Source organism: Marmota marmota, unplaced genomic scaffold, assembly GCF_001458135.2.
Source record: "Marmota marmota marmota unplaced genomic scaffold, marMar, whole genome shotgun sequence".
NCBI classification, from domain to species: Eukaryota; Metazoa; Chordata; class Mammalia; order Rodentia; family Sciuridae; genus Marmota; species Marmota marmota.
Window position 1 is genome coordinate 9,638,486 of NW_025999932.1, and position 15,657 is coordinate 9,654,142.

Genomic DNA, 15,657 nt, shown 5'->3' on the forward strand with positions numbered 1-15,657 from the left:
TGTTTCGAGAACTATGTTGAACAGAAGTGGTGAGAGAGGGCATCCCTGTCTTGTTCCAGATTTTAGAGGGAATGCCTTCAGTTTTTCTCCATTCAGAATGATGCTAGCCTGAGGCTTAGCATAGATTGCTTTTACAATATTGAGGTATGCCTGAACTGTCTTTTGTAGTAGTTAATTAATGGTTGCTGATTAAACAAATCACAATTACGTAATACAACATAAATATGTTAAACTCTTATTTCACATCCATATGTAAACCCTTGGCTCTATGTATAAGAAAGCAGTCGATTTTCAAGGTTTGCATTCCTGAAAATATACTATTTTATATGAATAACCTTTCTAATAGTTGCATACATATTGAGTCAAAAATATTTATACACATGTTGACTTCCAAACTGTATTCTAAATTTTAAAATTAATCAAACCATATCAAAAAAAATAATCTCTAAAGAGCCTACAGTTTCTCATTAGAAGAAGGAAAGCATACTCTGCATTAAATAAATGATCTATGCACTATTGGGGTTGATCAGGTTACATATAACAGCTGCCTGACCATCCAGCATGTGTAAATACCAGTTAGATTTTTACAATCACCTTGGCCAACAATCTCTCTGAGAGTTGCAATATCTATACTAAACCCCATGGCAGATAGAAGTATTGCCTGTGATGTACCACCTTGCAGAACAAGGTGAATTTTGAGACTCACATAAAGAGTATTTTATTGTATTTTTATTGGCTGTATACAGATAGCTGGGCAATTAAGAATGGACACCAAGTCTACTGGCTTGGTCCTGTGACTCCTTGTGTCCACTGACATGTGGCTGTGAAGTGCAAGTACAGGTTCAGAGACAAAGCTTTAAGAGACTATGGAAAGATTAGACAAACTCTAGATAGGGTAAAGGGGAGGGAGGGGGCAAGAGGATAAAAAAAAAAGATGGTGGAATGAGATGGACATTACTATCCTAAGTACATGTATAAAGAAGACACAAATGGTGTGAATATTGTTAGTATACAAGCAGAGATATGAAAAACTGTGCTTATGTATGTAATATGAATTGTAATGCATTCTGTTGTCATATATAACAAATTAGAATTTAAAATATTTTTTTTTTAATTGTAAAAGATAAAAGAGAGAGAACGCACGCACACAGGTGCTTCCTCTGATCCCAGTACTACTGTCCTCCCCCATGACAGAAGCAAACCCTGGCTAGCATAAGAATACTGTGCAGCTGACTTAAGCCCAGCCCACAGTCTGGAATCCAGCCATGCTCTAGCTGAACCACACACACAGGAGGGAGAAACAAATGGTTGCTTTCCTTTTAAATAAGCCCCTGGATTTGGGGGTGGTTTGTAAGTCAGCATTCTTACGTCAATATCTATAAAGTCCTAAGAAATAATATGATAGAAAATAAGATATGATTCCGGCCCTTGAGTCTATAATATCCTTGGAATGGCTTGATAATAATAATATTGACAACAATGGTAAGAGTAGCTGCTATTGAGCATGAAATACATGCCAGTGACTTTTCCAAATCCTCATGTACTCAATTACACTATGAGAAAATGAAACAGAAGCCAGAGGAAATCCACTAACTTTACAAAATCACGGGGTTCACCATGGGCAGAATCAGCTTTTGAACTGGGGCAGTTCTTCTCTTTCAGTCTCCTCACTATACTGCCTCGAGAATTTTCACATATGAAACAACATTTAATTATTGCAGATTAATACCGCACATGGTAATTCAAATTTGCAGAGAGGGATTTAGTATGACCTGAGCATATGTAACCTGGTGGCATGGTGCTACATGGTGTAACTTAATAAGTGGAACGGACTACACAGTTCTGATGTCAGACAACATGTGGTCTTCAACCTTTCCTCTTTCTCAGTCTCCTGGCTTTATCTTTGCAGTGGCAAGATCACTTACCCTGCCACAGGTCGTTAGAGTTCAACACCATGCAATAGTCACGTAGCAAACCCAGACAAATGCTGACTGTATTGTCATTACCTTAGTTCAGATTCACAATAAACTCATTATTGTACTTAAACAGATGTATCCTGTGAAATTTTGCCCTTCCAGAAAAAAAGAATTTTGTTTTCTGGACTATTGCACTCCTCTTCCTAATAACCCCTCACATGCCATTCAACCCCTGGTTCTCTTCCTGAGCTGCCCAGTTGACCCTTCCATACAGAGGGCAGCAGAGACTATTATGATTTTTGAAAACTACACATCTAGGAGGTGAATTTTGAGACTCACATAAATAGTATTTTATTGTATTTTTCTTGGCTTTGTGCAAATGGTTGGGCAATTAAGGATGGACACCAAGTCTTCTTATAGAACAGTAATGCCCATGTTCTACCACCATGTGCCATGGGCATTCATAAATACAGTCTTCCCTTGGTATGTATGGGGACCATTCCAGGAACCCCCATGGATTCAAAATTGTGCCCTTGTGTAAAGTGGCATAGAATTTGCATACAACCTATGCACACCCTCTCAGATACTCTAATGCAGCATAAGGATATACAATGAAAAGGTTATGTAAATAGCTCTCATGTTCACTGTTCCTTATTATAAGGAAATAAGGACCAAAACAACAAAAACAAAAAGTTTGTACACGTCAGTTATAGATGCAGTGTTTCCTGAATATTTTTGATCCACAGTTGATTATATCCACAGGTGCAAAACTCACAGACATGAGGTGCAGAAGATAATTCTTTGTGAAACTGAGAGTTCTTAAAATCCTCAAAGAATGTCAAGTTTTCAACGTAAGCCAAAGGTAACAGAATTTTCTCTTTAGTGGTCAACTACGGCAAAATCTTCCCACCACTTCACTGAAACTGCAGTCACTGGATTCAATTCCTGCTGCTTTGAGTGGTTCATCTCCCACTATCTTATGCTAAGATACCTTTGCCTTCCAGACATCTTTTGGAGATGTTTAATGAATGCTTGACTCAAATGAATTTAACTCAACTGGGGCTCAGAGAAGACAAGTGACTTGCCAAAGATCATACAGGGGGCTTGGGGTATACCTCAGTGGTAGAATGCTTGCCTTGCCTGTCCTAGGTCCTGTGTTGAATCTCAGTAACACACACACACACACACACACACACACAAGAAATAAAAGTTCACACCATAAGAAATAATAGAGGAGGAAGAACAAATCATTTTTGTTTTTATTTCCAGTTCCCAAGCATTTTCTAGAACAGTGTGCCCTACTCCATCCTGTCTGTACCTGCCCAAAGGAAACATTACTAACTCAATAGAGACCAAGTTAATGATAGGTCGCTCTGCTACCACTCAGATCTTAAAATTCCACATCTCCCATATTGGCAGGGATATTTGAAATACAGAATGAGTAGATTTTAGGAATCCTAGGCAGGCTGATGATGGCGTGTGTGGGATGGACCCAAAGCCAATGCACCCATCTCCAAGGCGTAAAGCCAACCTTCGTGAGGATGTAATACAAAGTGTTCAGTGTTCTAGAGACTCTGTCTTCCCCCACTCTGCATTTCTGTTAGTTCTCATTGCTTCCATCCCCAAAGGCTAGATACACATATTAAAAATTGCATGCCTTTTGAATTTTGAAGTTCATATTATGAATAATTTTATGAGCAAAAAGGAGTGACTCTCTAATGTGGTATATTCATAAAAGCCAAAATACATAATACAAAAATAATGAAAGTTAATGTCCAGGAAAATCACAAGTATGTAGATTCAGCCCATCTGCCTACTATTTCTTTCACTTTCATAGACAAAGAAAATTACAGGTTATCGAGGAGTTTCTTCAATTGCTGACTCAGGAGAATCATTCTTACATGGATAATGGTTGCTACTAAATGCAGTCACTCCAAGAACTCCAACTACAGCTGGGAAAAATGCTCTATCTTGGTATGACCAATAATTTTGTCCCAGTAATTTCTGTTACCTTGACTTCTTTTGACAGTAAATGCATAAGGGACTCCTGCCCAGTACCTCCCCGTTTTTTTTTTTTTGTTGTTCGTTTGTTTGTTTGTTTTGTGCAGTGTGACATAAGATGGAAATAAGAACTACAATCTGCTTTTCCAGGAAAAAAAAATATCAGCAGAAGTTATATTTTGCAATGTGAAAATATAAAAATGATGTCCCTAAAAATTATACCTTCATTTCAGTTCTCCAGAATTCATGACATGGTTTTGGGACAACTTTAATATTAAGCTTGGAGATAAGCCTATTATTGATTTTAGAAGGAGCAACTTTCTTCTCAGAGCAACTTAGTATGTAAGTTGGAGAATAATTATTTTGAATATTTCTTAAAGCTATTATGAAAATTGAATGAATTCAATGAAAAATATTTTCAAGCAAAGCATGCAGCAATATAAGTTGATATTTTCCCATTATTCTTCTGTATTACGAATGTAGCATTAAATTCAAGACTCAAATCCATGCAAGAAAGCAAGTGAGAGAAGTCTCTCCGCTACATCAAATATTTTCTTTCTTGAAATAAATGAATTATTTTCAGGTCAAGACTGCTCTTGGAGCTTATATAACTAATGCTGTTGACCAAGAAAATAAAAGTCTTTTGTATTTTGGAAAGGAAAAGGCTTAAATGGCCAAGTCATTTTGTTTAGAAAAATAACCAGCTTTGTCTAACTATTTTGCACAGCAGAAAATGATAGCTTTGAAAGAGCAGTAATGATCAATTAGGAAATACATTTACCATGTTTTGATTTTCTGACTTGGCTCCTCACTCTCCCCCTTTGACTAAGTCACAAATGTACAGCTAATGCCTTGCCATAAGAGAAGTTTCTAGGCAATATCCAAACTCATTGACCTCTTTTAAAAGGATATATTTTTTTTTAGCCTGCCTTTTTTCTAGGAAATTTCTTGGTAAAATCATGAAACAGGAAACTAGGGTGGGTAACTATTCACTTGGAATAATTTGGTGTTTGAACCAGTGACTCTGTACAAACAATTACAATGCTAAGACTCTTGGCAGAGGAACGTATTCTACCACAAAAGTTAAGACTGGGGTGGCTCAAGGTCAAGCCAGGCAGTACCCTCACCCAGGGCTGACTTTCCTTTTCCCTTTATAAAGCGTCATCCTTCTACCCAGCCTTAAGTAAGATGATTTAGAGAAGACAAAGAACGAGTTCTATTACAAACTATGGTTTCTTATTTTCCAGGAAATGTGATTTCTTGAAAAGACAAAGCACTCTTTTTCCAAAGAAAATGAGATTTGCAATCTCCTTCCAGCTCCCTATCTTTATCAATTTAAGAGTTAATGGAAAATAGCTTGAGAATTTACCTGCATGGGGCTCTAAAAACACTCCAGCAAATCCCCTGGCACACACAGTCCCAGGGGTGCCAGGCTCCTCCAAGTTCTGAGAAGTGATTCTTGCACTTGAATCCCAGACCAGGATTGGAAGCTAAATTTCCCAAAGGACAAAGGCTTCAGATGGTCCAGTTCCATAGATTTGAAGCTTCCCTTTGCCAAGATCAGCACTGTACAAAGACACTGTTATTAACACTCTATGTGGCTGGGGACTTCTTCATGTGGGTCTGCAAACCAACCTGCTCTAGTGGGGACAGCTGCATACACATGCAACAGCCAGTCCGCCAGAGAGCCTCTGTGTGCACCTCTGTGTGGCTGTGTGTGCAATGTTAAATGTGAATTTGAAAGGCCAAGTTTTCTTGTATCAAAAAGCACACAGCAATAACATAAAATAGAAATTGCCAGAAAGTTCACTAATAGTTCAATAAAGTAATATATCCCTGCCACAAAACACTACACACTAAAATTCTATTTCATATATATTATTAAATGAGAATGAGGGCCAGGATAGACCTTTTTTTAGGAACAATATTTTTTATTTTATTTTTTTTGTTCTAAATAGTTACACGTGACAGTAGAATGCACTTGGACACATCATGAATAAATGGAGTATAATTTCTCATTCTTCTAATTGTACATGATGTAGAATCACACTGGTTAAGTAATCATATATGTACACAGGGAAGTAATGTCTGATTCATTCTACTATCCTTGGTACCCCTATATACCCTCCCCTCCCTTCACTCCCCTCTGCCTAAAGTAATTCTATTCTTCTAGCCACCCACACACATTGTGAATTAGCTTCTGCATGTCAGAGAAAACATTCAGCCTTTGTTTTTTGGGGGGGGATTGGCTTATTTCTCTTAAAATGATAGTCTCCAGATCCATCCATTTACCTGCAAATGCCATCATTTCGTTCTTCTTTAAGGTTGAGTAATATCCATTGTGCATATATACCACACTTTCTTTATCCATTCATTTGTCGAAGGACACCTAGCTTGGTTCCATAGTTTAGCTATTGTGAGTTGAGCTGCTATACGCATAGATGTGGCTGCATCACTATATGCTGATTTAAATTCGTTGGGTATAAATCAAGGAGGGAGATAGCTGGGTCAAATGGTGGTTCCATTCCAAGTTTTCTGGGTAATCTCCATACTACTTTCCATAACGCTTGCACAATTTTGCAGTCCCACCATCAATGTATGATTGTGCCTTTTTCCTCATACCCTTGCCAACATTTATTGTTGCTTGTATTCTTGATAATTGCCATTCTGTCTGGAGTGAGATAAAATCTTAGAGTAGTTTTGATTTGCATATATTTGTTGATTGATTGTATTTCTTCTTCTGTGAAGATTTGTTTTTGTGACATTAAGTTTTGTGAGTTCTTTATATATCCTAGAGATTAATGCTCTATCTGAGGAGCATGTAGTAAAGATTTACTCCCATTCTGTAGGCTCTCCTTTTTCACGTTACTGATTGTTTCCTTTGCTGAAAAGAAGATTTTTAGTTTGAATCCATCCATTTATTGATTCATGACTTTACTTCTTGTGCTTTAGAAGTCTTGTTAATGAAGTTAGGTCTTAGGCTGACATGGTAAAAATTTGGACCTACTTTTTCTTCTATTCCAAAACCAGACAAAGACACATCAAGGAAAGAAAACTTCAGACCAATTTCCCTGATGAACATAGATGCAAAAATTCTCAATAAAATTCTGGCAAACCGTATACAAAAACACATTAAAAAGATAGTGTACCACAATCTAGTGGAGTTCAACCCAGGGATGCAAGTTTGGTTCAACATATGGAAATCAATAAATGTAATTCATCACATCAAAACACTTAAAAACAAGAATCATATGATCATCTCAATAGATGCATAAAAAGTATTTGACAAAATACAGCACCTCTCATGTTCAAAACACTAGAAAAACTAGGGATAACAGAAACATATCTCAACATTGTAAAAACTATCTAAGGTAAGCCCAAGGCCAACATCATTCTAAATGGAGAACAATTGTAAGGATTCCCTCGAAAAACTGGAACAAGACAGGGATGGCCTCTTTCACAACTTCTATTCAACATCATACTTGAAACTCTAGCTAAAACAATCAGACAGATGAAAGAAAGTAAAGGGATACAAATAGAAAAAGGACAACTCAAATTGTCACTATTTGCAGACGACGTGATTCTATACTTAGAGGATCCAAAAAATTCTACCAGAAAACTTCTAAAACTTACAAATGAATTCAGCAATGCAGTAGGATATAAAAATCAGCATCCATACATCAAACATGTTGCTATACATCAGTGATGAATCTACTGAAAGAGAAATTAGGAAACTACCCCATTTACAATAGTCTCAAAAATAAAAATAAAATAAAATAAAATACTTGGGAATCAATCTAACAAAAGAGGAGAAAGACCTCTACAATGAAAACTACAGAACACTAAAGAAAGAAATTGAAAAAGACCTTAAAGATGGAAAGATTGTCCTTGTTCTTGGATAGGTAGAATTAATATTGTCAAAATGGCCATACTACCAAAAGTGCTATGCAGATATAATATTCCTTTTAAAATCCTAATGACATTCTTCATAGAACTAGAAAAAGCAATTATGAAATTCATTTGGAAAAATAAGAGACCCAGAGTAGCCAAAGCAATCCTTATCAAGAAGAGTGAAGCAGGAGACATCACAATACCAGAGACCTTAAACTATACTACAGAGCAATAGTAACAAAATAGCTTGGTATTGGTACCAAAACAGACACATAGACCAATGGTACAGAATAGAAGACACAGAGACAAACTCATAAAAATACAGTCATCCCACACTAGACAAAGTCGACAAAAACATTCACTGGAGAAAAGATAGACTATTCAACAAGTGGTGCTTAGAAATTTGGAAATTCACACGTAACAAAATGAAATTTAACCCCTATCTCTCACCCTGCATGAAACTCAACTCAAAATGGATCAAAGACTTAGGCACTAGAACATGATAAGACTCTTGATGACACAAAGCAAGAGAGAGGGACAGAAGAAAGAAGCCTGTGTGGGGGTGCACATTTGCATTTGTATGCATATGTGAATGTTTATAACATACTTATAAAAGCAAAGGGAAATATTAACACATATATCCTAAATTCATATTGATTAACCGCAGGGATTAAGATTAAGACTAGAGAGAGTTTCAGCACACACGCTTATCATCCTTGGACTCAATCACATATGCTTAGGTCAGCAGAAGCAAGGACCTCAGTCACACATCCACAGTAGGACTAAATTCTCTCCACACCAAGTCACCAGAAGCAGATTCTCTCCCAGAGCCTCCAGAGAGACAATGAGCCCAGTCAGCTTTCTGACCTGCATAATTCTAAGAAAATACCCTTTTATTGTTTGGGCCACAGTCTTGTGGTCCTTTGTTATAGCAGCAACAGGAAACAAACACAAGGGCAGAATATGAAAAACAAGGCATTTTTTAGTCTTACTTCAAAACTCTTCGGACAGAGAATTCTCCAAAAAAGGACCACCTGGGGGTCACTCACCTCAAGGCTATGAACACTGTGTGTCTCAAGGTCAGATGTAACTTTCTATGTCTGAGGCCCATTGAGCTGAGCAGCCTTTAGAGGATTTATGATAGCAAGAGACGTGGGATGTCAGTTTTAGCATCATGTCTCAAAATATATAGACTTTTGAGAAACCTATGGAGGAGGTATATACTTTGCAAATTTAAAACACGCCACACAAATAAATTAGTTCCCATATGTTCTCTTCTATTTCTGGGGAAAATTTACCTAAAAAAATAAAATAAAAAAACTACTGAACTTATCCCTTTTCTACTAAATGAGACCTAAACACCATAATGTTATAAATATGCTCTTCTGGAATGTTCAGGGGCAGGGATCTTGGATCTTGGGTAGAGCACTCTGCAGTGCTTTCCACGTTAGCCAGTAAAATTGAGAAAAAATGGTGTGCATACTTGGCACCTCATTTCAGGATGAAAACCTTTAACTGTCACTTGGGGTAAGACAAGATGCATCTATGGAAAGAAGTGAATCTCCTAGGGTGAACTCCAAAAGAGACTCAGAGGAAGCAGGTGGCAGAGAACTCCAGATCATCTTCTCCAAAACCACAAGTGGCACAAAGACCACCATGAGAACACACCAAAAGAACAGCAGGCACATGGTGTGTGTGGTTGATAATCACCTCCCTCAGAAAGAGGGTGGAAGGACAGACAGCTTCTCACAAGCTCTGTGCCTCTGACCTGGGGGCACAGAGATATAGGTCTACATCTCAGGGCCAGGCAGGGAGAAAGAGGCGAGAAGCAGGATTGGATGCGACGTGAAGAAAGAAAGAAAGGTGGAAAGTAGAAAATGACTAAGAAAGGGAACACCAAAAAATAATCCTGCAAAATAGGCTTGGAAGGAAATTATTCAGCAGTCTAAGAAAGAATGCAACCCGAGGAAAAAGCAGGTCAAAGAGTCCTCAGACAGACCAGGAAGAGCCAGCAAGCCCAGTGCTCGAGAACAGGGACGTGCCAATCCCACTCAAGTTGCTTAAGCGCAGAAAAGTCAGAAATAGCTGCAAGAAAAAAAAATGAGTCCTATTTATATATTAGGGGTGTTTCGATGTATTTTAATTATCTTATACTATCTGTGCTTACACATATAAACCAATGTTTATAAAAATGTCTTATATATAATCTGAATAAATGTATAAATCAGCTGCATCTTAAATGTATTTATACTTAAATACAGAAATTATTCTGAATATCATGCATCATGATATAAGGTTCTTCATTTCCATAAGGATGTTGTCCCCCCAAAAAAAACCCTAAATTTCAAAGGAACTAAGTAACTGGGTCAAGGTGAACACATCAGACAAGTCAACCAGGTCAATAATTGAGATGAGATGCCCATCCAGTCCTGGACCTACTGCTGGTCAGTAGGGCACAGGCTCTCCCTGTGTGAGCACCAATTCTTCACTGTACAGCAGCCCCCGGTAAAGATAAGTGTTTTCATAAGGACTTAAAATCACTGGCTAGGAGTTGCCAGGTCTTTCTCCTGCCTTCTTTATCCCACCTACTCTCTTTCCCCCAGGCTCAGACCTACAAATTCATCATCAGTTTTAATTGATCATCTTACCCACCCTGTTGATTCTGTTATTAAATAGCCTTTAAATGCCCTCCTTCCCCCGGTGTCTGCCCGCTGGACTTACATGTATGCAGGACCTAAGCTCCGTCACCCATGAGAGCAGGCTCAGCTCTCCCTCGCCACAGATCTCCCACCCCCTCACAGGGCCAAGCCAACCCTGTGTCCTTCAGAGTCCCCAAACAACCCCATGCCACCGCTCCTGAACCTTTACCTTTCTCTGCACCCAGCCTGCCTTTCAGATTTCAAACCCCCCTATCCTTAGAGACTTGCGTTAAATGCTGCTTCTTTTAAAAGAACTTTGAGCCACAATATTTAATCCCTGCCTCTGAGGAATCCTTGAAGAAATTTGTAGACATTTTATCCTGCACTGTACCACAGGTATTTGGGACTTCTCTCAGCCTCTTGACTCAAAGCTGAGGGGCCATAGAGCCCTCATCTTTCACCCGCTTCAACAGCAGAAGCCTAGCAAACACTTAGTACTCCATAAGTGTTTGCTAAGTTGCATCCAATTAGCGTTCCCAAGTACTAAAACTGTACTGTTTTTCTTTCTTTCTTTTCCCTGTGGTACTAGGGATTAAACTCAAGGACATCTACCCTGAGATACATCCCCAGAACTTTGTATCTTTTGAGACAGGGTGTCACTAAATCGCTGTGGCTGGCCTCTAATTTGCCTTAGCCTCCTACCTCAACCTCCCAACTCTGAGATTATAGGCGTACACCACCATGCCCAGCTAAAACTGAACTCTTATAAATGACATATTTCAAAAGCATTTCAAAAGCATTCTTAAGAAACCAACATTTTACTTAAGTGTAATCATAGTTGTTTTGGGGGTTACCCAGAGATGCTTTGCAAATATCAACTAAAAGTTTGTTTTCATGAAAACATCTTACTGTTCTCAAAGACACAGTCACCAAAATTAGTTTATCCCCTAACAGAGGATCACATCTGTAGGAACAATCACTGGGCCAGACCTCCATGCTATAGAAGTCAGGGAGAATCATGAGCCATGAACAAGTACACGCTGCAAGAAATAGATTTTTGATAGTCTGAACATAATCACTTTCAACCAGCTAAAACTAAAATAAGTAAGTTTCCTATGATTCACAGGATAACAATCCCAAAGGATTTCACTTTAAAAGGGCACAGTATGTCTAATACAGCTGCTCTGAGGCTTGGCCAAAATAACTATCCTTGCTTGACCTTTTGGGCCTTAAATCAATAACAGACACAGAATACATGAAGAAAACTAAATTGCTCTCACTGTACCAAATGCCCAACAACCATAAGACAGTTTATCTGCTGACTATCTGTCCATCCATCTATCCACCCACCCATACTAGCCCATGATTTACACATCACTATCATCATGTTTAATCTAGAAACACATTAATATGCATTGAGCATTCACTTTGTGTCTGACACTATCTGTTTCATATACATTACACCTCACAACAATTTTGAAGGTAGTCACTGTTAAAATTTCTATTTTACACATGAAGAAACCAAGGCTTAGGATGTTCAAGTGACTACCCCAGTTGACACAGCTGGTAAGGCTGGGATTTGAATCCTGCGGCACAGATTTCCCCAACAGCACACTCTTCACCACTGATGATAAACTACCAGAGCAGGATTTTGTTTCCTTCATGGAGGTAGAGAAGGCTTCTAGAAGTTACACTATTTTTGGAAGACACCTGCAGGGCTTATCACAGGTGGAGGCCCAGGTGTACATACAAATGGAAAACCGGCTATGTTTCCACACTAGTTATACAGTGGGAACTCCTTCTTGATACTGGAATTGAGAAACTAAATCTGAAGCATGCAGCAATCTGAAACTTGACCTGAGCATATGTGTAAGAACTCTTCAGGGCCTGGAGGGCATGGTCAGAGTATTGTCAGGGGCAGATTCTGCACAAGGCCCTGGAGAGAAGCCTCAATGGCTTCGTCAGCAAGGTGAAAATGGCAAATGAACACAACTATTTCATTCAGCATTGCAATAAAGAGAAACATTTTGCCTTGTATATAAATGTACCCGCACATGACTTAGTACTGCATTTCTACCAGGAAGGAATGTGGTGACTACAATGTTTTGAATAAACAACAAATCACTTTCCACAGGAGGAAAAAGGTCCCTATCTACCACAGCCTTCCTCTGCATAGGCGGCAGCCAGGATTCTTCAGCAGGGAGGTTTATCTGGTGACACTCATTTGCCAGATTCGTCAGTTGAAGGCTGCATGTCAAACCTTCTCTAATGAAACAACAAAGAAAAAGTCCTGGAAATTTTGTTCAAAACTCTTAATATTAAAGAGGGCTTGTCAGAGGCAATAAAAGCCAGAGAAGTTGGGTAACAGTTGAATCAAGAATGAAATATCAGAGACACTTAGCTCTCATTCCAAAGGGTTGGTTACTCTTAATAATTCTGCAACATGTGGGGCAGATGAAGTTAGAATAACAAGCTGTGGAAATCAGTATTTTAAAGATTGGTAAACAAACCACATAGAAACACCTGTGTCTCTCCAAATTACCTCCAGGACTATTTATTTTTCCCCCACTGCCAAACGGCACATATATTGAGAACTCTCACAGTATACATCTGGGCCCAGGTGCCAAGAAAAAAACATTTTGCTATAAACTCATTTCTGATCTCTGTGTGTTATTGTTGGATGTCTCAGTATTAGCTGCATCAAGAATAAAATAAGTTGCTATTTTTTCCCCCAATTCATTTGCCAAACCCTACTTGGAATGCATGGTGTTGTCCCTCACTAATGGAGTTCCTGTATGGGTGACAGTGAACTAACTGAGGCTCTTGGCCTCAAGTAAATGACTCGTTTATATGAAACTGGTAAAGAGGTTAAGGGTTCTTTCTCTACCAAGGAATTTCTTGACCCTTTCCAATATCAGAACCTGAATCACTTCTTAAAAATGTGCAAGGGAAATGAATATTTTGCTCCACCCTAACAAAATACCAAGTTCGACGGCAGCTCAAAAATTCAAACAGCTAAAACAATACAAGAACAATTGCTTCGAAGAAAATATGTGCCTGTTTATTTTTTTTTCCCTTGCTCCAGTTTTCTGATGTGCACACCTCAGTGAACTAGACCCGTTTGTAAGTGTAAAGGAACAAATCAGAATTCAAAGACAATTCCATTCTACCCGCATGGAATTCAGGAAGGTAATTTCCCCATGGAAATAACAGACAGACTTATAATCTTCAAATATCATGATTGACATTCTGGATGGGGGAGGTGAGTCCAGCAGAGTAACCCCACGAGTGAGGATATGGGGAATTTGGTCCATATAAGGAACTTTAATAGTGGCAAGGGGGATTTAGAATTAAGTGAATGAAGATTACAAATGTTGCCTCCAGGTAAGCTGGGATGCAGGGGAGAGGAAAGTATTGGGATAAAGGCTGCCAGTCAGAACCCACCTGCAGAAGTGCCACCCCCCGCAGTGACTCACTTGGTGCGGTCTCAAGGCAGGCGCGTCCCCGCCCCTCGCAGCCCTAAGAAGTGGCCCAGTCCAGCGGGGCCGGGCCTCGGCCTTACCTGCGCAGGTGCTCCCGTCGTAGGTCTCGCACACCCACTCGTGGCACTCACACAGCGGCCCAAAGTAGGTGCCCGGCTCGGTCACGTGACAGATGCAGACGCCGCACTCACACCGGCCCCGGCCGTGGCACAGGGCGCCCCCTGGGGGCTGCCCAGGTGCTCGGCACCGGCGCTCCGACTCCGCCCGGGACAGCCTGCAGGGGGCGCCCGACGAGCTTCTGAGGGGCGACAAAAATCAAGGCCAGGCCAAGGGTCAGACACAGACACAGCCCTGACTGCTCCCAGCCCAGTTTTCCTGCCCCGTGTTCACCCCACAGGCATGGGTCTGCAGCCTGATCCCTCTGGGAGCCCCTACAAAGGCTCTGTTTTTCCCAAATCGGTACCATCCACCTGAGCAATAACCACGATATAAAATATGACCTTCTTCCTGGTGGATAGAGGTGACCTAGCCCTGCCCTTGGTGGTCAGCGCTGAATCTTATATGCACGTTTAGATCAAATGCAAATGATTTTTCAGGTCTTCTTAAAAAATGTCCCATTGCTATCTGCTGGCCAGAGGGTGGTTATTTGGTGGAAAAGAAATGAAGATACAGAAGGAGTTACATATTGTGGTCATATAAGAAATAAAGCTTTTTAAAATTGGCTTCAAAAAGCAAATGAACTATTTAGCAATTGTGATGCACCTCAAAAGTCTCTTTCAGAATGCAAAAGACTCCATGTAGATGCTGTGGGAAACAGACAATGCAGTCTTCTGGGCTCTGAGATCGTTCTGTACTTGTAAGAGTACACCTTTAACTCGGGGCAGAAATTCCTGCTGATATGTGTTTGCACAAGGATAAATGGTATTTTTTTCTCCAATGATTGTATTTTTCCAAAGGAAAAGCAAAGGAGAGAGATGAAGCAACACCAGGGTAGACATAAGGAAAGCAACAGCAACAGGTTGAAGACCGTTTATCGCATGCCCAACTTAGCGTCTGCTCTTGGCTTGGGACAGCCCTCTGCAAGCTTCAACCCTGCCACGCAAAGCAGGCAGCTCTGCCTTAAAGAACAACAAACCTCACTTACCTCAGAGAGGGCGAGAAGCTCTGAGGAACAGCTGACAGCCCTGCGAGGAGCAGGGAAGAGGCCAGCAGCAAGAAGTGCCCGAAGCCCAGGGGACACATGCTGAGCTCCGGGCTGTGCGGCTGGCGGGCGGGCGGGCTGCACTTCTGCAAGGTGGGGCTCAGTGGGGGGAAGCGGCAGGAGGCAGAGGCACCACCAGCAGATGGCCGGGCAGACGGACCCAGGGACACCCAGGCTCACAGGTCCGGGCTCCACCCGGAGTGGCAATCGCGTTGATGAGCCGCCTGTGAGGCACTGCTCACAGTGGGGAGGCACTGCTCTGGGCGGGGTGCTGGTGCCAAACCCCTCGAGTGGAGAGTCTAGGCAGGGAAGTAATTAGAAACAGTTGTACAAGCAGATGGTTTATTTTGACATTATATCTATAAAAAAAAAAAGTATCCTGTTCACAGATTTGAGAAAATCGTTACTTTTTTCAAGTAGAGGCCCCAGAAATGTTTGACAAGAGAATTCTGGGGCTGGCTGATATTAAAAGAACTGTTAAATAACCCCCCAAGTTGCAAAGAGGCAGTGGGGAGGCTGGTGACAGC

General features: G+C 40.3%; 1 protein-coding gene across 1 annotated transcript in view; it reads right to left on the reverse strand.

The window, feature by feature from the left end:
• Itgbl1 (integrin subunit beta like 1) overlaps positions 1–15,416 on the reverse strand; it is a 231,896-nt gene extending 216,480 nt beyond the window's left edge. Inside the window, exons 1-2 of the mRNA XM_015484114.2 lie at positions 15,074–15,416; positions 14,010–14,227 (exon numbers count right to left, since the gene is read on the reverse strand). Coding sequence (XP_015339600.2) covers positions 14,010–14,227; positions 15,074–15,171 — 316 coding nt within the window. The 5' untranslated portion in view covers positions 15,172–15,416. The remainder of the gene's footprint in view (positions 1–14,009; positions 14,228–15,073) is intronic.
• Between the last annotated feature and the right edge of the window lie 241 nt (positions 15,417–15,657).